The 24,928-nt window shown below is 41.7% G+C and overlaps 1 protein-coding gene across 1 annotated transcript; it reads left to right on the top strand.

Annotated features, from left to right (window-relative positions):
• Window positions 1-169: 169 nt before the first annotated feature.
• LOC127927031 (peroxisomal bifunctional enzyme-like) lies at window positions 170-5,991 on the top strand. The gene is made up of 4 exons (XM_052512681.1): window positions 170-391; window positions 735-838; window positions 1,666-1,835; window positions 5,881-5,991. Exons 1-4 carry the CDS (start codon window positions 318-320, stop codon window positions 5,956-5,958), a joined length of 426 nt encoding a protein of 141 aa, XP_052368641.1. The 5' UTR covers window positions 170-317; the 3' UTR covers window positions 5,959-5,991.
• The last annotated feature ends 18,937 nt before the right edge of the window (window positions 5,992-24,928 follow it).

Raw genomic sequence — 24,928 nt, 5'->3', positions numbered from 1 at the left:
ACCATTCTAAACACGTTTAGCACTTTCAGTGAGTCTATTGCACGTATTTTATTGGGAATATACACACAGGGTTAAAACTATGTGAAAAGTAATTATTGTAGTAATTTATGTTTTCACTAATTGGGGAAAATCTCAGTGTCATATTGAAGAAATTAAAAAGTATCCAAAGACTTCCTTCTCAACCAAGTCAACAAACTCAGCTTTTAAAGTCGATATGTGGTAAAGGTGATGACAACATGCCACTTGGTCTAAAGTTCAACATCAGCTGCGCGCCCATGGTATATGAGGAGTCGGAGTGACTTTTCCCCAGAACAATAATGGCCACGTACTCTCGGCTCCCGGGATCCGTTGCTCTGATAACGCTTCAGAATCCACCTGTCAACGCGCTCAGGTGAGTTCAAAATAACTTGGTACGGTTGGGATAATATTGCACGCAGTAGAAATGTCGATAAACATGTTCCTGTCGATTAGTAGGCGTATGCGTTACGAAGGTGACAACCAAGGCAGGTTGGTTTGCACCTGTCATGTCCTTGTTAAAAATACTTGTCTTTATACTTAAGATTCTAATATTATTATTAAAGTATAGCTAGTATGGGATGTCATCATGTAACTTGAATTCCTGTAGAGTTGGAACATATACTGTAACTTCACATGATTCTGCACCTGTCTGTCTGCGCATTTTGGACCTTTTAGTGTCATATTGATGTGATTTCTGTCTGTCTGTGTGTCCCCAGTGCAGCGGTGCGACAGGGCATAGTAGATACGGTGCAGAGGGCCCTGAAGGACCCACAGGTGACATCTGTAGTGATCTGTGGACAGAATGGGAAGTTCTGTGGAGGTAAGAATGTCCTGTAGATTCTACAGTATACTGCTGTGTTTGCAATGGAACCCCATTCAGTGTATAGTGCTTTGCTTTTGATCAGGGCCCCTATCAAAAGTAATGCACTATTATAGGAATAGGCTAGACTAGAGGTCTGGATCTGTCTTGCGTCCCAATTGGCACCCTATATATAGTAGTGCACTACTTGCCTGGCCAACAGTAGTGCACTATCTAAGGAAATAGGGATCCTTTTGGGATGCACTGTGGGTTTCTGAAGGTTAAGGCAATAGTGAACCATAACGGGGATAGACCACATCAATAAGGTACCATTGGAGATGCAAACTTTGTCTCCCAGTGTAACGGATGTGAAACGGCTAGCTTAGTTAGCGGTGGTGCCAGTGTAACGGATGTGAAACGGCTAGCTTAGTTAGCGCGGATGCCAGTGTAACGGATGTGAAACGGCTAGCTTAGTTAGCGCGGATGCCAGTGTAACGGATGTGAAACGGCTAGCTTAGTTAGCGGTGCGCGCTAAATAGCGTTTCAATCGGTTGCGTCACTTGCTCTGAGACCTTGAAGTAGTAGTTCCCCTTGCTCTGCAAGGGCCGCGGCTTTTGTGGAGCGATGGGTAACGATGCTTCGTGGGTGACTGTTGTCGATGTGCGCAGAAGGTCCCTGGTTCGCGCCCGGGTATGGGCGAGGGGACGGACGTAAAGTTATTCTGTTACACCAGCAGCACTAGATAGAGGTTTATCTATTTCTCACTTTCAAATCTGTTTTATTATGAAGCATAGTCATTCAGGTATACAACTGTACAATGCGATCAGAGGTTTGTCTGTTTCTACCAGGGGCGGACATCAGGGAGTTTGCGGGGCAGATGTTGGGGCCCCCCCTGGTGCCCATGATCCATGCTATTGAGGCTGTGGACAAGCCTGTGGCCGCAGCCATCGAGGGAGTAGCACTGGGAGGAGGACTGGAGTTAGCACTGGGCTGCCACTATCGCATTGCACACTCCAAGGTTAGTTACATGATTCTCTCTCAGGGATCAACGTCCAAATGACTGGCTGACTGATCATAGGTCCGACTGACTGACTATACGTCCAGCTGAGTGCCTGACTTGATCATAGGTCTGACTGACTGACTGTATTTGTATCTATTATGGAGCAGCTACTCTTCCTGGGGTTTATTATGGATCCCCATTAGTTCCTGCCAAGTCAGCAGCTACTCTTCCTGGGGTTTATTATGGATCCCCATTAGTCCCCATTAGTTCCTGTCAAGGCAGCAGCTACTCTTCCTGGGGTTTATTATGGATCCCCATTAGTCCCCATTAGTTCCTGTCAAGGCAGCAGCTACTCTTCCTGGGGTTTATTATGGATCCCCATTAGTTCCTGTCAAGGCAGCAGCTACTCTTCCTGGGGTTTATAATATAATATATGCCATTTAGCAGACGCTTTTATCCAAAGCGACTTACAGTCATGTGTGCATACATTCTACGTATGGGTGGTCCCGGAATCGAACCCACTACCCTGGCGTTACAAGCGCCATGCTCTACCAACTGAGCTACAGAAGGACCACATTAGGATCCCCATTAGTTCCTGTCAAGGCAGCAGCTACTCTTCCTGGGGTTTATTATGGATCCCCATTAGTTCCTGCCAAGCCAGCGGCTACTCTTCCTGGGGTTTATTATGGATCCCCATTAGTTCCTGTCAAAGCAGCAGCTACTCTTCCTGGGGTTTATTATGGATCCCCATTAGTTTCCTGCCAAGGCAGCAGCTACTCTTCCTGGGGTTTATTATGGATCCACATTAGTTCCTGCCAAGGCAGCAGCTACTCTTCCTGGGGTTTATTATGGATCCCCATTAGTTCCTGTCAAGGCAGCAGCTACTCTTCCTGGGGTTTATTATGGATCCCCATTAGTTCCTGCCAAGGCAGCAGCTACTCTTCCTGGGGTTTATTATGGATCCACATTAGTTCCTGTCAAGGCAGCACCTACTCTTCCTGGGGTTTATTATGGATCCCCATTAGTTCCTGTCAAAGCAGCAGCTACTCTTCCTGGGGTTTATTATGGATCCCCATTAGTTCCTGCCAAGGCAGCAGCTACTCTTCCTGGGGTTTATTATGGATCCACATTAGTTCCTGTCAAGGCAGCGGCTACTCTTCCTGGGGTTTATTATGGATCCCCATTAGTTCCTGCCAAGGCAGCAGCTACTCTTCCTGGGGTTTATTATGGATCCCCATTAGTTCCTGTCAAGGCAGCAGCTACTCTTCCTGGGGTTTATTATGGATCCCCATTAGTTCCTGTCAAGGCAGCAGCTACTCTTCCTGGGGTTTATTATGGATCCCCATTAGTTCCTGCCAAGGCAGCAGCTACTCTTCCTGGGGTTTATTATGGATCCCCATTAGTTCCTGTCAAGGCAGCAGCTACTCTTCCTGGGGTTTATTATGGATCCCCATTAGTTCCTGTCAAGGCAGCACCTACTCTTCCTGGGGTTTATTATAGATCCCCATTAGTTCCTGTCAAGGCAGCACCTACTCTTCCTGGGGTCTAAACATAATAAAGCACTTCCGTTTATTTAACCGTTATTTATTTACATATAAAACAAAAGATTAAACAGTAAATCATAACATGAACTACATATCTAAAATACAAACTGTATAATACCACCATACAATAATATTACAATGTACGCCTGTGTGTCTCTTCACAGTCCCCACTGTTCCATGAGGTGTATTTTTACCTGCTTTTTAAATCGGATTCTACTGCTGCATCAGTTACCTGATGTGGAATAGAGTTCCATGTAGTCATGGCTCTATGTAGTACTGTGGAATAGAGTTCCATGTAGTCATGGCTCTATGTAGTACTGTGGAATAGAGTTCCATGTAGTCGTGGCTCTATGTAGTACTGTGGAATAGAGTTCCATGTAGTCGTGGCTCTATGTAGTACTGTGACTGACCGACCGACCGACCGATCGATCATAGGTCTGTTATAATCGGCTAAACTTTGATCATTGAGATAGTAAATGAATGATAGGAAATGAAAGAGACTGGGGGTTATGTCAGAAGTTAATGGTTCTCTGAAGAAAGACAGATGGCTTCGGAATGTGTTGGGGGGGAAGAGAGGAGAGCAACGTGTGAAACAGCGCAGACAGATGGACATCTGTAGATTAGATGAAGGAGGGGGTGAGGACAGATTCTCTTAAGGGAGTAATACATGTTTGGTATCCTGTTACCCTCTTTATTAGCTTCCTGTGGAGCCATAAAATGTAAGGATTTGACAGAAGGAGGAGTGTTTTAAGTTAAATGTTTATGACTGTGATGTGAGAAATGTTTTGCTGTCTAATTACAGAACCTTTGGGAAGAATTAAACTTGGTTAAAGCTTCTCTAGTGTTCGTGAGTTATTTACTCTGAAAAATAATTACCTAACAGGACTGACTGACTGACAGTGTTCTCTGGAATGTTAAAATGGCGCCGGAAGAAATGGCAGCAGTTTTATTATGTGGGGTTTTATTTGCGTTATTTGTAACTTTATTTTGTACATAATGTTTCTGCAACCGTATCTTACGGCAGAAGAGAGCTTCTGGATATCAGGACAGCGATCACTCACCTCGTATTAGACAAAGAGCTTCTGGATATCAGGACAGATCACTCACCTCGGATTAGACAAAGAGCTTCTGGATATCAGGACAGATCACACACCTCGGATTAGACAAAGAGCTTCTGGATATCAGGACAGATCACTCACCTCGGATTTGACAAAGAGCTTCTGGATATCAGGGCAGCGATCACTCACCTCGGATTAGACAAAGAGCTTCTGGATATCAGGACAGATCACTCACCTCGGATTAGACAAAGAGCTTCTGGATATCAGGACAGAGATCACACACCTCGGATTAGACAAAGAGCTTCTGGATATCAGGACAGATCACTCACCTCGGATTAGACAAAGAGCTTCTGGATATCAGGACAGCGATCACTCACCTCGGATTAGACAAAGAGCTTCTGGATATCAGGACAGCGATCATTTACCGCAGATTAGACAAAGAGCTTCTGGATATCAGGACAGCGATCATTTACCGCAGATTAGACAAAGATTTTTTTTTCTTCAACAAGCAAGTTGCACAGGACATTCTCCAACGCTCCCCGTTATTTTGCAAGAGGAAGAGGCGCAGGTACAGGGGACACAGAGCGGGATGCCTCGTTAGGACCCGCAGAAGGCGAATGGGAAAGCTGCTGTTACCGTCAATATTATTCGCCAACGTGCAATTATTGGACAATAAACTAGACGAGGTACGATCACGAATATCCTACCAACGGGGTGGCGGGCGGTCTGTGCATATTTGTAAACAACTGCTAGTGCACGAAATCTAAGGAAGTCTCTAGATTTTGCTCGCCTGAAGTAGAGTATCTTATGATAAACTATAGACCAGACTATTTGCCAAGATAGTTTTCAGATATACTTTTCGTGGCTGTTTATTTACCACCACAGACAGATGCTGGCACTAAGACCGCACTCAGTCAGCTGTATAAGGAAATAAGCAAACAGGAAACCACTCACCCAGAGCGGCGCTCCTAGTGGCCAGAGACTTTAATGCAGGAAACTTAAATGAGTTCTTCCAACTTTCTATCAACATGTTAAATGTACAACCAGAGGGGAAAAAATCTAGATAACATTTACACAATAACAGAACTTAGTTGACTAGTGCAGCTCTAGCAGGGCAGAAATTTGACGAACTGACTTGTTGGAAAGGTGGCATCCTATGACGGTACCACGTTGAAAGTCACTGAAAGTCACTGAGCTCTTCAGTAAGGCCATTCTACTGCCAATGTTTGTCTATGGAGATTGCATGGCTGTGTTTTACACGTGTGACTGAAACTACCGAATCCACTAATTTGAAGGGGTGTCCACATACTATTGACCAAACAGTGTATGGAGCTTTTATTTCTATTGTTTTGTTCTTGTTTGGTTGTATTTTCTTTGCTGTACATTGTCCTTGGGTTGTTTTGAAAGGCATTTTAAATCCTATGTGTTATTATTATTCAACGTAATAACTTCTGTTTTCAGGCCCTTCTGGGACTTCCAGAGGTGACCCTGGGTCTGCTGCCAGGCGCAGGGGGTCACAACGTCTACCCAGACTCATAGGGTTAACAGCCGCCCTGGACCTCATCACTACAGGTAGACAACATGACCTTTTTCCTCTAGCTGGAAATGTCTTTTCATCTCATGTCTTTGCACATTCAATGTACAGATGCATTATGGGTTCAGTTTGTATTTGTAATATATCATTAGCATTGTTTTACATAAAATGCTTACGGTATTTATTGCTTAAAAGGGTGCCGCCGGAGACGTACTTTGTCCATGTCTCCAGCAGGGGTCAGCGTTGTACCTTTTGAGCAGTCACCTTTCTATTCCATGCTGTTAAATCAAATCAAATCCTAATGCTTGTCAATGAAACCCGTAGACACTAGAAGTTTTCTGACAATTGTTTCTTATACTTACCCTAAAGCAAGATGAATTCCTTAAAATACTGAATTAGGGCCAGGGCTGTAAAATAAGACCCTATGGCTGCCCAATTCTGATACTTTTGGTCATGTAGTATAAGTGCCTACTGCCAATGTTTGTCTAATGTGAAGGGGTGTCGACATACTTTTGTATATACAGAGCATTCAGAAAGTATTAAGACCCTTTTGACTTTTTCCACATTTTGTTACGTTACAGCCTTATTATAAAATCTATTAAATAAATGCTTTCCCTCATAAATCTACACGTGATACCCCATAATGCCAAAGCAAATAAATGTTGTTGTTTTTTGCAAATGTATTAAAAATAAAAAACAGAAATGCCTTATTTACATAAGTATTCAGACCCTTTGCTATGAGACTCAAAATTGAGCTCAGGTGCATCCTGTTTCCATTGATCATCCTTGAGATGTTTCTACAACTGGATTGTATTCCACCTGTGTTAAATTAAATTGATTGGACATGAGGGCGGCAGGGTAGCCTAGTGGTTAGAGCGTTGGACTAGTAACCGGCTCAAACCCCGAGCTGACAAGGTACTAATCTGTCGTTCTGCCCCTGAACAGGCAGTTAACCCACTGTTCCTAGGCCGTCATCGTAAATAAGAATATGTTCTTAACTGACTTGCCTGGTTAAATAAAGGTTAAATAAAATAACATTTGGAAAGGCACACATATGTGGCGAAAGGATTCACTCCCCCTTGTCATTTTTTCCTATTTTGTTGCCTTACAACCTGGAAGTAAAAAGGATTTTGGGGGTTTGCATCATGTGATTTACACAACATGCCTACCACTTTGAAGATGCTAAATATTTTTAATTGTGAAACAGGAAGTAAGACAAAAAAACTGAACTTGAGCGTGCGTAACTATTCAGCTCCCAAAAATCAATACTTTGTCGAGCCACCTTTTGCAGCAATTACAGCTGCAAGTATCTTGGGGTATGTCTCTATAAGCTTGGCACACCTAGACACTGGGATTTCTGCCCATTCTTCAAGGCAAAACTGCTCCAGTTCCTTCAAGTCGGATGGGTTCAGCTGGTGTACAGAGATCTTTAAGTCATACCACAGATTATCTATTAGATTGAGGTCTGGGCTTTGACTAGGTAATTCCATGACATTTAAATGTTTCCCCTTAAACCACTCGAGTGTTTGCTTTAGCAGTATGCTTAGGGTCATTGTCCTGCTGGAAGGTGAACCTCCGTCCCAGTCTCAATCTCTGGAAGACTGAAAAACAGGTTTCCCTCAAGAATTTCCCTGTATTTAGCGCCATCCATCATTCCTTCAATTCTGACCAGTTTCCAAGTCCCTGTCAATGAAAACATCCCCACAGCATGATGGTGTTCTCTGGGTGATGAGAGGTGTTGGGTTTGCGCCAGACATAGCGTTTTCCTTTTTTGAAACAAGTTTTTAAAAATGTATTTAAAAAAAAATTCACTTCACCAATTTGGACTATTTTGTGTATGTCCATTACATGAAATACAAATGTGTTATTGCTTTGTCATTATGGGGTATTGTGATGTCATTATGGGGTATTGTGATGTCATTATGGGGTATTGCTTTGTCATTATGGGGTATTGTGATGTCATTATGGGGTATTGCGTTGTCATAATGGGGTATTGCGTTGTCATTATGGGGTATTGCGATGTCATTATGGGGTATTGCGTTGTCATTATGGGGTATTGCGTTGTCATTATGGGGTATAGTGATGTCATTATGGGGTATTGCGTTGTCATTATGGGGTATTGCGTTGTTGTCATTATGGGGTATTGCGTTGTTGTCATTATGGGGTATTGCGTTGTTGTCATTATGGGGTATTGCGTTGTTGTCATTATGGGGTATTGCGATGTCATTATGGGGTATTGTGTTGTCATTATGGGGTATTGTGATGGCATTATGGGGTATTGTGATGGCATTATGGGGTATTCTGCGATGTCATTATGGGGTATTGTGTTGTCATTATGGGGTTTTGTGATGTCATTATGGGGTGTTGTGTAGGGGTATTGTGATGTCATTATGGAGTGTTGTGTAGGGGTATTGCGTTGTCATTATGGGGTGTTGTGTAGGGGTATTGCGTTGTCATTATGGGGTGTTGTGTAGGGGCATTGCATTGTCATTATGGGGTATTGTGTTGTCATGATGGGGTATTGTGATGTCATTATGGGGTGTTGTGTAGGGGTATTGTGATGTCATTATGGGGTATTGTGATGTCATTATGGGGCATTGTGTTGTCATGATGGGGTATTGTGATGTCATTATGGGGTGTTGTGTAGGGGTATTGTGATGTCATTATGGGGTATTGTGATGTCATTATGGGGCATTGTGTTGTCATTATGGGGTATTGTGTTGTCATGATGGGGTATTGTGATGTCATTATGGGGTGTTGTGTAGGGGTATTGTGATGTCATTATGTGGTATTGTGATGTCATTATGTGGTATTGTGATGTCATTATGGGGTATTGTGATGTCATTATGGGGCATTGTGATTTCATTGGGGGTATGGTGATGTCATTATGGGTATTGTGTTGTCATTATAGGGTATTGTGATGTCATTGGGGGTATTGTGTGTGTAGATTGAGGGGTAAAAACTATTTAGAATAAGGCTGTAAGGTAACAAAATGTAGAAAAAGTCAAGGGGTCTGAATACATTCAAAATGCCCCAAAATGTATCTGAAAATATTTCATGAGAAAATATCAAATGTGATTGGACAAAAGTCAATCAGTGTAAAAGATGAGAATTGGGCTGCTGAACGCAGACTGTTGTATACTTCCTAGGTCGCCATATCTCTGCTGCGGGAGGAGGCCCTGAAGCTGGGGATCCTAGATCAGGTTACCGATAACAACGTTGTGGACCAGGCCGTGGAGTTCGTCCGGAGCGTTGCAGGTAGACACGATGATTCGGGAATAACGGATGTAATTGTAATCCGTCACTAGCTAAAATATTGTGATCATATAATTTTGAAAAACTAGATAACTTCTTGGATTACTTTTAAATTCATAAAGGATATGCGGAAAAATACACCTTTCTGTTTTCTATCAGTGACCTTTTCACATGTTGATGTGGAGCTTTAGAATAGGAGAGACATGTTGATGTGGAGCTTTAGAATAGGAGAGACATGTTGATGTGGAGCTTTAGAATAGGAGAGAGACATGTTGATGTGAAGCTTTAGAATAGGAGAGAGACATGTTGATGTGGAGCTTTAGAATGGAGAGAGACATGTTGATGTGGAGCTTTAGAATAGGAGAGAGACATGTTGATGTGAAGCTTTAGAATAGGAGAGACATGTTGATGTGGAGCTTTAGAATAGGAGAGAGACATGTTGATGTGGAGCTTTAGAATAGGAGAGAGACATGTTGATGTGGAGCTTTAGAATAGGAGAGAGACATGTTGATGTGGAGCTTTAGAATAGGAGAGAGACATGTTGATGTGGAGCTTTAGAATAGGAGAGAGACATGTTGATGTGGAGCTTTAGAATAGGAGAGAGACATGTTGATGTGAGCTTTAGAATAGGAGAGAGACATGTTGATGTGGAGCTTTAGAATAGGAGAGACATGTTGATGTGGAGCTTTAGAATAGGAGAGAGACATGTTGATGTGGAGCTTTAGAATAGGAGAGAGACATGTTGATGTGGAGCTTTAGAATAGGAGAGAGACATGTTGATGTGGAGCTTTAGAATAGGAGAGACATGTTGATGTGGAGCTTTAGAATAGGAGAGAGACATGTTGATGTGGAGCTTTAGAATAGGAGAGAGACATGTTGATGTGGAGCTTTAGAATAGGAGAGAGACATGTTGATGTGGAGCTTTAGAATAGGAGAGAGACATGTTGATGTGAAGCTTTAGAATAGGAGAGACATGTTGATGTGGAGCTTTAGAATAGGAGAGAGACATGTTGATGTGGAGCTTTAGAATAGGAGAGAGACATGTTGATGTGGAGCTTTAGAATAGGAGAGAGAGACATGTTGATGTGGAGCTTTAGAATAGGAGAGAGACATGTTGATGTGGAGCTTTAGAATAGGAGAGAGACATGTTGATGTGGAGCTTTAGAATAGGAGAGAGACATGTTGATGTGAAGCTTTAGAATAGGAGAGAGACATGTTGATGTGGAGCTTTAGAATAGGAGAGAGACATGTTGATGTGGAGCTTTAGAATAGGAGAGAGACATGTTGATGTGGAGCTTTAGAATAGGAGAGAGACATGTTGATGTGGAGCTTTAGAATAGGAGAGAGACATGTTGATGTGGAGCTTTAGAATAGGAGAGAGACATGTTGATGTGGAGCTTTAGAATAGGAGAGAGACATGTTGATGTGGAGCTTTAGAATAGGAGAGAGACATGTTGATGTGGAGCTTTAGAATAGGAGAGAGACATGTTGATGTGGAGCTTTAGAATAGGAGAGAGACATGTTGATGTGGAGCTTTAGAATAGGAGAGAGACATGTTGATGTGGAGCTTTAGAATAGGAGAGAGACATGTTGATGTGAAGCTTTAGAATAGGAGAGAGACATGTTGATGTGGAGCTTTAGAATAGGAGAGAGACATGTTGATGTGGAGCTTTAGAATAGGAGAGACATGTTGATGTGGAGCTTTAGAATAGGAGAGAGACATGTTGATGTGGAGCTTTAGAATAGGAGAGAGACATGTTGATGTGGAGCTTTAGAATAGGAGAGAGACATGTTGATGTGGAGCTTTAGAATAGGAGAGAGACATGTTGATGTGGAGCTTTAGAATAGGAGAGACATGTTGATGTGGAGCTTTAGAATAGAGAGAGACATGTTGATGTGAGCTTTAGAATATGTTGATGTGGAGCTTTAGAATAGGAGAGACATGTTGATGTGGAGCTTTAGAATAGGAGAGAGACATGTTGATGTGGAGCTTTAGAATAGGAGAGAGACATGTTGATGTGGAGCTTTAGAATAGGAGAGAGACATGTTGATGTGGAGCTTTAGAATAGGAGAGAGACATGTTGATGTGGAGCTTTAGAATAGGAGAGAGACATGTTGATGTGGAGCTTTAGAATAGGAGAGAGACATGTTGATGTGGAGCTTTAGAATAGGAGAGAGACATGTTGATGTGGAGCTTTAGAATAGGAGAGAGACATGTTGATGTGGAGCTTTAGAATAGGAGAGAGACATGTTGATGTGGAGCTTTAGAATAGGAGAGACATGTTGATGTGGAGCTTTAGAATAGGAGAGACATGTTGATGTGGAGCTTTAGAATAGGAGAGACATGTTGATGTGGAGCTTTAGAATAGGAGAGAGACATGTTGATGTGGAGCTTTAGAATAGGAGAGAGACATGTTGATGTGGAGAATAGGAGAGACTTTGAGAATAGAATAGAGAGACATGTTGATGTGGAGCTTTAGAATAGGAGAGAGACATGTTGATGTGGAGCTTTAGAATAGGAGAGACATGTTGATGTGGAGCTGGACATGTTGATGGAGCTTTAGAATAGGAGAGACATGTTGATGTGGAGCTTTAGAACAGGAGAGACATGTTGATGTGGAGCTTTAGAATAGGAGAGAGACATGTTGATGGAGCTTTAGAATAGGAGAGACATGTTGATGTGGAGCTTTAGAATAGAGAGACATGTTGATGTGGAGCTTTAGAATAGGAGAGAACAGAGACATGTTGATGTGGAGCTTTAGAATAGGAGAGAGACATGTTGATGTGGAGCTTTAGAATAGGAGAGAGACATGTTGATGTGGAGCTTTAGAATAGGAGAGAGACATGTTGATGTGGAGCTTTAGAATAGGAGAGAGACATGTTGATGTGGAGCTTTAGAATAGGAGAGAGACATGTTGATGTGGAGCTTTAGAATAGGAGAGAGACATGTTGATGTGGAGCTTTAGAATAGGAGAGAGACATGTTGATGTGGAGCTTTAGAATAGGAGAGAGACATGTTGATGTGGAGCTTTAGAATAGGAGAGAGACATGTTGATGTGGAGCTTTAGAATAGAGAGACATGTTGATGTGGAGCTTTAGAATAGGAGAGAGACATGTTGATGTGGAGCTTAGAATAGGAGAGAGACATGTTGATGTGGAGCTTTAGAATAGGAGAGACATGTTGATGTGGAGCTTTAGAATAGGAGAGAGACATGTTGATGTGGAGCTTTAGAATAGGAGAGAGACATGTTGATGTGGAGCTTTAGAATAGGAGAGAGACATGTTGATGTGGAGCTTTAGAATAGGAGAGATGTGGAGCATGAATTGATGTGGAGCTTTAGAATAGGAGAGACATGTTGATGTGGAGCTTTAGAACATCACGTTGAGACATGCTGAGGAGAGAGACATGTTGATGTGGAGCTTTAGAATAGGAGAGAGACATGTTGATGTGGAGCTTTAGAACAGGAGAGAGACATGTTGATGTGGAGCTTTAGAATAGGAGTTGATGTGGAGCTTTAGAATAGAGAGACATGTTGATGTGGAGCTTTAGAATAGGAGAGACATGTTGATGTGGAGCTTTAGAATAGGAGAGAGACATGTTGATGTGGAGCTTTAGAATAGGAGAGAGACATGTTGATGTGGAGCTTTAGAACAGGAGAGAGACATGTTGATGTGGAGCTTTAGAATAGGAGAGAGACATGTTGATGTGGAGCTTTAGAATAGGAGAGAGACATGTTGATGTGGAGCTTTAGAATAGCCTTAGAACAGAGAGACATGTTGATGTGGAGCTTTAGAATAGGAGAGAGACATGTTGATGTGGAGCTTTAGAATAGGAGAGAGACATGTTGATGTGGAGCTTTAGAATAGAGAGAGACATGTTGATGTGGAGCTTTAGAATAGGAGAGACATGTTGATGTGGAGCTTTAGAATAGGAGAGACATGTTGATGTGGAGCTTTAGAATAGGAGAGAGACATGTTGATGTGGAGCTTTAGAATAGGAGAGAGACATGTTGATGTGGAGCTTTAGAATAGGAGAGAGACATGTTGATGTGGAGAAGAGACATGGAGCCTAGAATAGAGAGAGACATGTTGATGTGGAGCTTTAGAATAGGAGAGAGACATGTTGATGTGGAGCTTTAGAATAGGAGAGAGACATGTTGATGTGGAGCTTTAGAATAGGAGAGAGACATGTTGATGTGGAGCTTTAGAATAGGAGAGAGACATGTTGATGTGGAGCTTTAGAATAGAGAGAGACATGTTGATGTGAGCTTTAGAATAGGAGAGAGACATGTTGATGTGGAGCTTTAGAATAGGAGAGAGACATGTTGATGTGGAGCTTTAGAATAGGAGAGAGACATGTTGATGTGGAGCTTTAGAATAGGAGAGAGACATGTTGATGTGGAGCTTTAGAATAGGAGAGAGATGTTGATGTGGAGCTTTAGAATAGGAGAGACATGTTGAGAGACATGTTGATGTGGAGCTTTAGAATAGGAGAGAGACATGTTGATGTGAGCTTTAGAATAGGAGAGAGACATGTTGATGTGGAGCTTTAGAATAGGAGAGAGACATGTTGATGTGGAGCTTTAGAACAGGAGAGACATGTTGATGTGAGCTTTAGAATAGAGAGACATGTTGATGTGAGCTTTAGAATAGAATGTTGAGTCGAGAATAGAGAGACATGTTGATGTGGAGCTTTAGAATAGGAGAGAGACATGTTGATGTGGAGCTTTAGAATAGGAGAGAGACATGTTGATGTGGAGCTTTAGAATAGGAGAGAGACATGTTGATGTGGAGCTTTAGAATAGAGAGAGACATGTTGATGTGGAGCTTTAGAATAGGAGAGAGACATGTTGATGTGGAGCTTTAGAATAGGAGAGACATGTTGATGTGAGCTTTAGAATAGGAGAGAGACATGTTGATGTGGAGCATAGTTGATGTGGAGCTTTAGAATAGGAGAGAGACATGTTGATGTGGAGCTTTAGAATAGGAGAGAGACATGTTGATGTGGAGCTTTAGAATAGGAGAGAGACATGTTGATGTGGAGCTTTAGAATAGGAGAGACATGTTGATGTGGAGCTTTAGAATAGGAGAGACATGTTGATGTGAAGCTTTAGAATAGGAGAGAGAACAGGAGAGAGACATGTTGATGTGGAGCTTTAGAATAGGAGAGAGACATGTTGATGTGGAGCTTTAGAATAGGAGAGAGACATGTTGATGTGGAGCTTTAGAATAGGAGAGAGACATGTTGATGTGGAGCTTTAGAATAGGAGAGAGACATGTTGATGTGGAGCTTTAGAATAGGAGAGACTTTGATGTGAAGCTTTAGAATAGGAGAGAGACATGTTGATGTGGAGCTTTAGAATAGGAGAGATGTGGAGCATGTTGATGTGGAGCTTTAGAATAGGAGAGAGACATGTTGATGTGGAGCTTTAGAATAGGAGAGAGACATGTTGATGTGGAGCTTTAGAATAGGAGAGAGACATGTTGATGTGGAGCTTAGAATAGGAGAGAGACATGTTGATGTGGAGCTTTAGAATAGGAGAGAGACATGTTGATGTGAAGCTTTAGAATAGGAGAGAGACATGTTGATGTGGAGCTTTAGAATAGGAGAGAGACATGTTGATGTGGAGCTTTAGAATAGGAGAGAGACATGTTGATGTGGAGCTTTAGAATAGGAGAGAGACATGTTGATGTGGAGCTTTAGAACAGGAGAGACATGTTGATGTGGAGCTTTAGAATAGGTTGATGTGGAGCTTTAGAATAGGAGAGAGACATGTTGATGTGGAGCTTTAGAATAGGAGAGAGACATGTTGATGTGGAGCTTTAGAATAGGAGAGAGACATGTTGATGTGGAGCTTTAGAATAGGAGAGACATGTTGATGTGGAGCTTTAGAATAGGAGAGAGACATGTTGATGTGGAGCTTCTAGAATAGAGAGACATGTTGATGTGGAGCTTTAGAATAGGAGAGACATCGTGATGTGGAGCTTTAGAATAGGAGAGAACAGACATGTTGATGTGGAGCTTTAGAACAGGAGAGAGACATGTTGATGTGGAGCTTTAGAATAGGAGAGAGACACGTTGATGTGGAGCTTTAGAATAGGAGAGAGACATGTTGATGTGGAGCTTTAGAATAGGAGAGAGACATGTTGATGTGGAGCTTTAGAATAGGAGAGACATGTTGATGTGGAGCTTTAGAATAGGAGAGAGACATGTTGATGTGGAGCTTTAGAATAGGAGAGACATGTTGATGTGAGCTTTAGAATAGGAGAGAGACATGTTGATGTGGAGCTTTAGAATAGGAGAGAGACATGTTGATGTGGAGCTTTAGAACAGGAGAGAGACATGTTGATGTGGAGCTTTAGAATAGGAGATGTGGAGCTTTAGAATGGGAGAGAGACATGTTGATGTGGAGCACTTTAGAATAGGAGAGAGACATGTTGATGTGGAGCTTTAGAATAGGAGAGAGACATGTTGATGTGGAGCTTTAGAATAGGAGAGACATGTTGATGTGGAGCTTTAGAATAGGAGAGAGACATGTTGATGTGGAGCTTTAGAACAGGAGAGACATGTTGATGTGGAGCTTTAGAATAGGAGAGAGACATGTTGATGTGGAGCTTTAGAATAGGAGAGACATGTTGATGTGGAGCTTTAGAATAGGAGAGACATGTTGATGTGGAGCTTTAGAATAGGGAGAGAGACATGTTGATGTGGAGCTTTAGAATAGGAGAGACATGTTGATGTGGAGCTTTAGAATAGGAGAGACATGTTGATGTGGAGCTTTAGAATAGGAGAGAGACATGTTGATGTGGAGCTTTAGAATAGGAGAGAGATGTGGAGCATAGGAGACATGTTGATGTGAAGCTTTAGAATAGGAGAGAGACATGTTGATGTGGAGCTTTAGAATAGGAGAGAGACATGTTGATGTGGAGCTTTAGAATAGGAGAGACATGTTGATGTGGAGCTTTAGAATAGGAGAGAGACATGTTGATGTGAAGCTTTAGAATAGGAGAGAGACATGTTGATGTGGAGCTTTAGAATAGGAGAGAGACATGTTGATGTGGAGCTTTAGAATAGGAGAGAGACATGTTGATGTGGAGCTTTAGAATAGGAGAGAGACATGTTGATGTGGAGCTTTAGAATAGGAGAGAGACATGTTGATGTGGAGCTTTAGAATAGGAGAGACATGTTGATGTGAAGCTTTAGAATAGGAGAGAGACATGTTGATGTGAAGCTTTAGAATAGGAGAGACATGTTGATGTGAAGCTTTAGAATAGGAGAGAGACATGTTGATGTGAAGCTTTAGAACAGGAGAGAGACATGTTGATGTGGAGCTTTAGAATAGGAGAGACATGTTGATGTGGAGCTTTAGAATAGGAGAGACACATGTTGATGTGGAGCTTGTTGATGTGGAGCTTTTAGAATAGAGAGAGACATGTTGATGTGGAGCTTTAGAATAGGAGAGAGACATGTTGATGTGGAGCTTTAGAATAGGAGAGAGACATGTTGATGTGGAGCTTTAGAATAGGAGAGAGACATGTTGATGTGGAGCTTTAGAATAGGAGAGAGACATGTTGATGTGGAGCTTTAGAATAGGAGAGACATGTTGATGTGGAGCAGAATAGGAGAAGGCATTTGATGTGGAGCTTTAGAATAGGTTGATGTGGAGCTTAGAATAGGAGAGACATGTTGATGTGGAGCTTTAGAATAGGAGAGAGACATGTTGATGTGGAGCTTTTAGAATAGAGAGACATGTTGATGTGAGCTTTAGAATAGGAGAGACATGTTGATGTGGAGCTTTAGAATAGGAGAGACATGTTGATGTGGAGCTTTAGAATAGGAGAGACATGTTGATGTGGAGCTTTAGAATAGGAGAGAGACATGTTGATGTGGAGCTTTAGAATAGGAGAGAGACATGTTGATGTGGAGCTTTAGAATAGGAGAGAGACATGTTGATGTGGAGCTTTAGAACAGGAGAGACATGTTGATGTGGAGCTTTAGAATAGGAGAGAGACATGTTGATGTGGAGCTTTAGAATAGGAGAGAGACATGTTGATGTGGAGCTTTAGAATAGGAGAGAGACATGTTGATGTGGAGCTTTAGAATGAGAGAGACATGTGATGTGGAGCTTTAGAATAGGAGAGAGACATGTTGATGTGGAGCTTTAGAACAGGAGAGACATGTTGATGTGGAGCTTTAGAATAGGAGAGACATGTTGATGTGGAGCTTTAGAATAGGAGAGAGACATGTTGATGTGGAGCTTTAGAATAGGAGAGAGACATGTTGATGTGGAGCTTTAGAATAGGAGAGAGACATGTTGATGTGGAGCTTTAGAATAGCTTTAGAAGAGAGACATGTTGATGTGGAGCTTTAGAATAGGAGAGAGACATGTTGATGTGGAGCTTTAGAATAGGAGAGAGACATGTTGATGTGGAGCTTTAGAATAGGAGAGAGACATGTTGATGTGGAGCATTTGAGAATAGGAGAGAGACATGTTGATGTGGAGCTTTTAGAATAGGAGAGACATGTTGATGTGGAGCTTTAGAATAGGAGAGAGACATGTTGATGTGGAGCTTTAGAATAGGAGAGAGAGCTTTAGAATAGAGAGACATGTTGATGTGGAGCTTTAGAATAGAACATGTTGATGTGGAGAGAATAGGAGAGACATGTTGATGTGGAGCTTTAGAATAGGAGAGAGACATGTTGATGTGGAGCTTTAGAATAGGAGAGAGACATGTTGATGTGGAGCTTTAGAATAGGAGAGAGACATGTTGATGTGGAGCTTTAGAATAGGAGAGAGACATGTTGATGTGGAGCTTTAGAATAGGAGAGACATGTTGATGTGGAGCTTTAGAATAGGAGAGAGACATGTTGATGTGGATCTTTAGAATAGGAGAGAGACATGTTGATGTGGAGCTTTAGAATAGGAGAGAGACATGTTGATGTGGAGCTTTAGAATAGGAGAGACATGTTGATGTGGAGCTTTAGAATAGGAGAGAGACATGTTGATGTGGAGCTTTAGAATAGGAGAGACATGTTGATGTGGAGCCTTAGAATATAGAGAGACATGTTGATGTGGAGCTTTAGAATAGGAGAGACATGTTGATGTGGAGCTTTAGAATAGGAGAGAGACATGTTGATGTGGAGCTTTAGAATAGAGAGACATGTTGATGTGGAGCTTTAGAAGAGACATGTTGATGTGGAGCTTTAGAATAGGAGAGAGACATGTTGATATCAGAGACATGTTGATGTGGAGCTTTAGAATAGGAGAGAGAGACATGTTGATGTGGAGCTTTAGAATAGGAGAGAGACATGTTGATGTGGAGCTTTAGAATGGAGAGAGACATGTTGATGTGGAGCTTTAGAATAGGGAGGAATGTTGATGTGAGCTTTAGAGACATGTTGATGTGGAGCTTTAGAATAGGAGAGAGACATGTTGATGTGGAGCTTTAGAATAGGAGAGACACATGTTGATGTGGAGCCTTAGAATAGGAGAGAGACATGTGATGTGGAGCTTTAGAATAGGAGAGAGACATGTTGATGTGGAGCTTTAGAATAGGAGAGAGACATGTTGATGTGGAGCTTTAGAATAGGAGAGAGACATGTTGATGTGGAGCTTTAGAATAGGAGAGAGACATGTTGATGTGGAGCTTTAGAATAGGAGAGAGACATGTTGATGTGGAGCTTTAGAATAGGAGAGAGACATGTTGATGTGGAGCTTTAGAATAGGAGAGACATGTTGATGTGGAGCTTTAGAATAGGAGAGAGACATGTTGATGTGGAGCATAGAAGAGACATGTTGATGTGGAGCTTTAGAATAGGAGAGAGACATGTTGATGTGGAGCTTTAGAATAGGAGAGAGACATGTTGATGTGGAGCTTTAGAATAGGAGAGAGACATGTTGATGTGGAGCTTTAGAATAGGAGAGACATGTTGATGTGGAGCTTTAGAATAGGAGAGATGTTGATGTGGAGCTTTAGAATAGGAGAGAGACATGTTGATGTGGAGCTTTAGAATAGAGAGAGACATGTTGATGTGGAGCTTAGAATAGGAGAGAGACATGTTGATGTGGAGCTTTAGAATAGGAGAGAGACATGTTGATGTGGAGCTTTAGAATAGGAGAGAGACATGTTGATGTGGAGCTTTAGAATAGGAGAGACATGTTGATGTGGAGCTTTAGAATAGGAGAGAGACATGTTGATGTGGAGCTTTAGAATAGAGAGAGTTGACATGTTGATGTGGAGCTTTAGAATAGGAGAGAGACATGTTGATGTGGAGCTTTAGAATAGAGAGAGACATGTTGATGTGGAGCTTTAGAACAGGAGAGACATGTTGATGTGGAGCTTTAGAATAGGAGAGACATGTTGATGTGGAGCTTTAGAATAGGAGAGAGATGTTGATGTGGAGCTTTAGAATAGGAGAGACATGTTGATGTGGAGCTTTAGAATAGGAGAGACATGTTGATGTGGAGCTTAGAATAGGAGAGAGACATGTTGATGTGGAGCTTTAGAATAGGAGAGAGACATGTTGATGTGGAGCTTTAGAATAGGAGAGAGACATGTTGATGTGGAGCTTTAGAATAGGAGAGACATGTTGATGTGGAGCTTTAGAATAGGAGAGAGACATGTTGATGTGGAGCTTTAGAATAGGAGAGAGACATGTTGATGTGGAGCTTTAGAATAGGAGAGAGACATGTTGATGTGGAGCTTTAGAATAGGAGAGAGACATGTTGATGTGGAGCTTTAGAATAGGAGAGAGACATGTTGATGTGGAGCTTTAGAATAGGAGAGAGACATGTTGATGTGGAGCTTTAGAATAGAATGTTGATGTGGAGCTTTAGAGACATGTTGATGTGGAGCTTTAGAATAGGAGAGACATGTTGATGTGGAGCTTTAGAACAGGAGAGACATGTTGATGTGGAGCTTTAGAATAGGAGAGAGACATGTTGATGTGGAGCTTTAGAATAGGAGAGAGACATGTTGATGTGGAGCTTTAGAATAGGAAGAGACATGTTGATGTGAGAATAGAGAGAACATGTTGATGTGGAGCTTTAGAATAGGAGAGAGACATGTTGATGTGGAGCTTTAGAATAGGAGAGACATGTTGATGTGGAGCTTTAGAATAGGAGAGAGACATGTTGATGTGGAGCTTTAGAATAGGAGAGAGACATGTTGATGTGGAGCTTTAGAATAGGAGAGACATGTTGATGTGGAGCTTTAGAATAGGAGAGAGACATGTTGATGTGGAGCTTTAGAATAGGAGAGAGATGATGACATGTGTGATGTGGAGAATAGGAGACTTTAGAAGAATAGGAGAGAGACATGTTGATGTGGAGCTTTAGAATAGGAGAGAGACATGTTGATGTGGAGCTTTAGAATAGGAGAGAGACATGTTGATGTGGAGCTTTAGAATAGAATAGTGAGCCTTTAGAATAGGACATGTTGATGTGGAGCTTTAGAATAGGAGAGAGACATGTTGATGTGGAGCTTTAGAATAGGAGAGAGATGTTGATGTGAAGCAGAATGTTGATGTGGAGCTTTAGAATAGGAGAGAGACATGTTGATGTGGAGCTTTAGAATAGGAGAGAGACATGTTGATGTGGAGCTTTAGAATAGGAGAGAGACATGTTGATGTGGAGCTTTAGAATAGGAGAGAGACATGTTGATGTGGAGCTTTAGAATAGGAGAGAGACATGTTGATGTGGAGCTTTTTAGAATAGGAGAGAGACATGTTGATGTGGAGCTTTAGAATAGGAGAGAGACATGTTGATGTGGAGCTTTAGAATAGGAGAGACATGTTGATGTGGAGCTTTAGAATAGGAGAGAGACATGTTGATGTGAGCTTTAGAATAGGAGAGACATGTTGATGTGGAGCTTTAGAATAGGAGAGAGACATGTTGATGTGGAGCTTTAGAATAGGAGAGAGACATGTTGATGTGGAGCTTTGGAGAGAGACATGTTGATGGAGCTTTAGAATAGGAGAGAGACATGTTGATGTGGAGCTTTAGAATAGGAGAGACATGTTGATGTGGAGCTTTAGAATAGGAGAGAGACATGTTGATGTGGAGCTTTAGAATAGGAGAGAGACATGTTGATGTGGAGCTTTAGAATAGGAGAGAGACATGTTGATGTGGAGCAGAATAGGAGAGACATGTTGATGTGGAGCTTTAGAATAGGAGAGAGACATGTTGATGTGGAGCTTTAGAATAGGAGAGACATGTTGATGTGGAGCTTTAGAATAGGAGAGAGACATGTTGATGTGGAGCTTTAGAATAGGAGAGAGACATGTTGATGTGAACAGGAGAGACATGTTGAGCCTTAGAATAGGAGAGAGACATGTTGATGTGGAGCTTTAGAATAGGAGAGAGACATGTTGATGTGGAGCTTTAGAATAGGAGAGAGACATGTTGATGTGGAGCTTTAGAATAGGAGAGAGACATGTTGATGTGGAGCTTTAGAATAGGAGAGAGAACATGTTGATGTGGAGCTTTAGAATAGGAGAGAGACATGTTGATGAATGGACAGAGAGACATTTGATGTGGAGCTTTAGAACAGGAGAGAGAACATGTTGATGGAGCTTTAGAACAGGAGAGGAACATGTTGATGTGGAGCTTTAGAATAGGAGAGAGACATGTTGATGTGAAGCTTTAGAATAGGAGAGAGACATGTTGATGTGGAGCTTTAGAATAGGAGAGAGACATGTTGATGTGGAGCTTTAGAATAGGAGAGAGACATGTTGATGTGGAGCTTTAGAATAGGAGAGAGACATGTTGATGTGGAGCTTTAGAATAGGAGAGAACATGTTGATGTGAAGCTTTAGAATAGGAGAGAGACATGTTGATGTGGAGCTTTAGAATAGGAGAGAGACATGTTGATGTGGAGCTTTAGAATAGAGAGAGACATGTTGATGTGGAGCTTTAGAATAGAGAGAGACATGTTGATGTGGAGCTTTAGAATAGGAGAGAGACATGTTGATGTGGAGCTTTAGAATAGGAGAGAGACATGTTGATGTGGAGCTTTAGAATAGGAGAGACATGTTGATGTGGAGAGAATAGGAGAGAGACATGTTGATGTGGAGCTTTAGAATAGGAGAGACATGTTGATGTGAAGCTTTAGAATAGGAGAGAGTTGATGACATGTGTGATGTGGAGCTTTAGAATAGGAGAGACATGTTGATGTGGAGCTTTAGAATAGGAGAGACATGTTGATGTGGAGCTTTAGAATAGGAGAGAGACATGTTGATGTGGAGCTTTAGAATAGGAGAGAGACATGTTGATGTGGAGCTTTAGAATAGGAGAGAGACATGTTGATGTGGAGCTTTAGAATAGGAGAGAGACATGATGTGAGAATAGGAGAGACATGTTGATGTGAGCTTTAGAATAGGAGAGAGACATGTTGATGTGGAGCCTTAGAATAGGAGAGAGACATGTTGATGTGGAGCTTTAGAATAGGAGAGAGACATGTTGATGTGGAGCTTTAGAATAGGAGAGAGACATGTTGATGTGGAGCTTTAGAATAGGAGAGAGACAGAATAGTGTTGATGTGGAGCTTTAGAATAGAAGAGAGACATGTTGATGTGGAGCTTTAGAATAGGAGAGAGACATGTTGATGTGGAGCCTTAGAATAGGAGAGACATGTTGATGTGGAGCTTTAGAATAGGAGAGAGACATGTTGATGTTGAATGTGGATGCTTTAGAATAGGAGAGACATGTTGATGTGGAGCTTTAGAATAGGAGAGAGACATGTTGATGTGGAGCTTTAGAATAGGAGAGACATGTTGAGAATGTGTTGATGTGAAGCTTTAGAATAGGAGAGAGACATGTTGATGTGGAGCTTTAGAATAGGAGAGAGACATGTTGATGTGGAGCTTTAGAATAGGAGAGAGACATGTTGATGTGGAGCTTTAGAATAGGAGATGTGGAGCTTTAGAATGTTGATGTGGAGCTTTAGAATAGGAGAGAGACATGTTGATGTGGAGCTTTAGAATAGGAGAGAGACATGTTGATGTGGAGCTTTAGAATAGGAGAGACATGTTGATGTGGAGCTTTAGAATAGGAGAGAGACATGTTGATGTGGAGCTTAGGAGAGAGACATGTTGAGAATTTAGAATAGGAGAGAGACATGTTGATGTGGAGCTTTAGAATAGGAGAGACATGTTGTGATGTGGAGCTTTAGAATAGGAGAGAGACATGTTGATGTGGAGCTTTAGAATAGGAGAGACATGAGACATGTTGATGTGGAGCTTTAGAATAGGAGAGAGACATGTTGATGTGGAGCTTTAGAATAGGAGAGACATGTTGATGTGAGCTTTAGAATAGGAGAGAGACATGTTGATGTGGAGCTTTAGAATAGGAGAGACATGTTGATGTGGAGCTTTAGAATAGGAGAGAGACATGTTGATGTGGAGCTTTAGAATAGGAGAGAGACATGTTGATGTGGAGCTTTTAGAATAGGAGAGAGACATGTTGATGTGGAGCTTTAGAATAGGAGAGAGACATGTTGATGTGGAGCTTTAGAATAGGAGAGAGACATGTTGATGTAAAGCTTTAGAATAGGAGAGAGACATGTTGATGTAAAGCTTTAGAATAGGAGAGAGACATGTTGATGTGGAGCTTTAGAATAGGAGAGACATGTTGATGTGGAGCTTTAGAATAGGAGAGAGACATGTTGATGTGGAGCTTTAGAATAGGAGAGAGACATGTTGATGTGGAGCTTTAGAATAGGAAGAGACAGGAGAGACTGTTGATGTGACTTTAGAATAGGAGAGAGACATGTTGATGTGGAGCTTTAGAATAGGAGAGACATGTTGATGTGGAGCTTTAGAATAGGAGAGAGACATGTTGATGTGGAGCTTTAGAATAGGAGAGACATGTTGATGTGAAGCTTTAGAATAGGAGAGACATGTTGATGTGGAGCTTTAGAATAGGAGAGAGACATGTTGATGTGAGCTTTAGAATAGGAGAGACATGTTGATGTGGAGAATAGAGAGAGACATGTTAGTGATAGGAGAGAGACATGTTGATGTGGAGCTTTAGAATAGGAGAGAGACATGTTGATGTGAGCTTTAGAATAGAAGAGACATGTTGATGTGGAGCTTTAGAATAGGAGAGAGACATGTTGATGTGAGCTTTAGAATAGGAGAGACATGTTGATGTGGAGCTTTAGAATAGGAGAGAGACATGTTGGATGGGAGCTTTAGAATAGGAGAGAGACATGTTGATGTGAGCTTAGAATAGGAGAGACATGTTGATGTGGAGCGAGAATAGGAGAGACATGGATGTGGAGCTAGAATAGAGAGAGACATGTTGATGTGATGAATAGGAGAGACATGTTGATGTAAAGCTTTAGAATAGGAGAGAGACATGTTGATGTGGAGCTTTAGAATAGACAGAGACATGTTGATGTGAGCCTTAGAATAGAGAGAGACATGTTGATGTGAGCCTAGAACAGGAGAGAGACATGTTGATGAGCCTTAGAATAGAGAGAGACATGTTGATGTGGAGCTTTAGAACAGGAGAGAGACATGTTGGATGTGGAGCCTTTGAATAGAGGAGAGACATGTTGATGTGGAGCTTTAGAACAGAGAGACATGTTGATGTGGAGCCTTTAGGAATAGGGAGAGAGACATGTTGATGTGAGCTTTAGAATAGAGAGAGAGACATGTTGATGAAGTTTAGAATAGGAGAGAGACATGTTGATGTGGAGCTTTAGAATAGGAGAGAG

This window comes from Oncorhynchus keta, unplaced genomic scaffold, assembly GCF_023373465.1.
Source record: "Oncorhynchus keta strain PuntledgeMale-10-30-2019 unplaced genomic scaffold, Oket_V2 Un_contig_9092_pilon_pilon, whole genome shotgun sequence".
Lineage (NCBI taxonomy): Eukaryota > Metazoa > Chordata > Actinopteri > Salmoniformes > Salmonidae > Oncorhynchus > Oncorhynchus keta.
The sequence above is the reverse complement of the archived record's forward strand: the minus strand, read 5'-3'. Positions and strand labels throughout refer to the sequence as shown.

Coding starts and splice junctions, on each gene's coding strand:
- LOC127927031 (XM_052512681.1), top strand. CDS start 318: ATGGCCACGTACTCTCGGCTCCCGGGATCCGTTGCTCTGATAACGCTT. Junction 839..1,665: donor GAATGGGAAGTTCTGTGGAG/GTAAGAATGTCC, acceptor TGTTTCTACCAG/GGGCGGACATCAGGGAGTTT. Junction 1,836..5,880: donor ATCGCATTGCACACTCCAAG/GTTAGTTACATG, acceptor TTCTGTTTTCAG/GCCCTTCTGGGACTTCCAGA.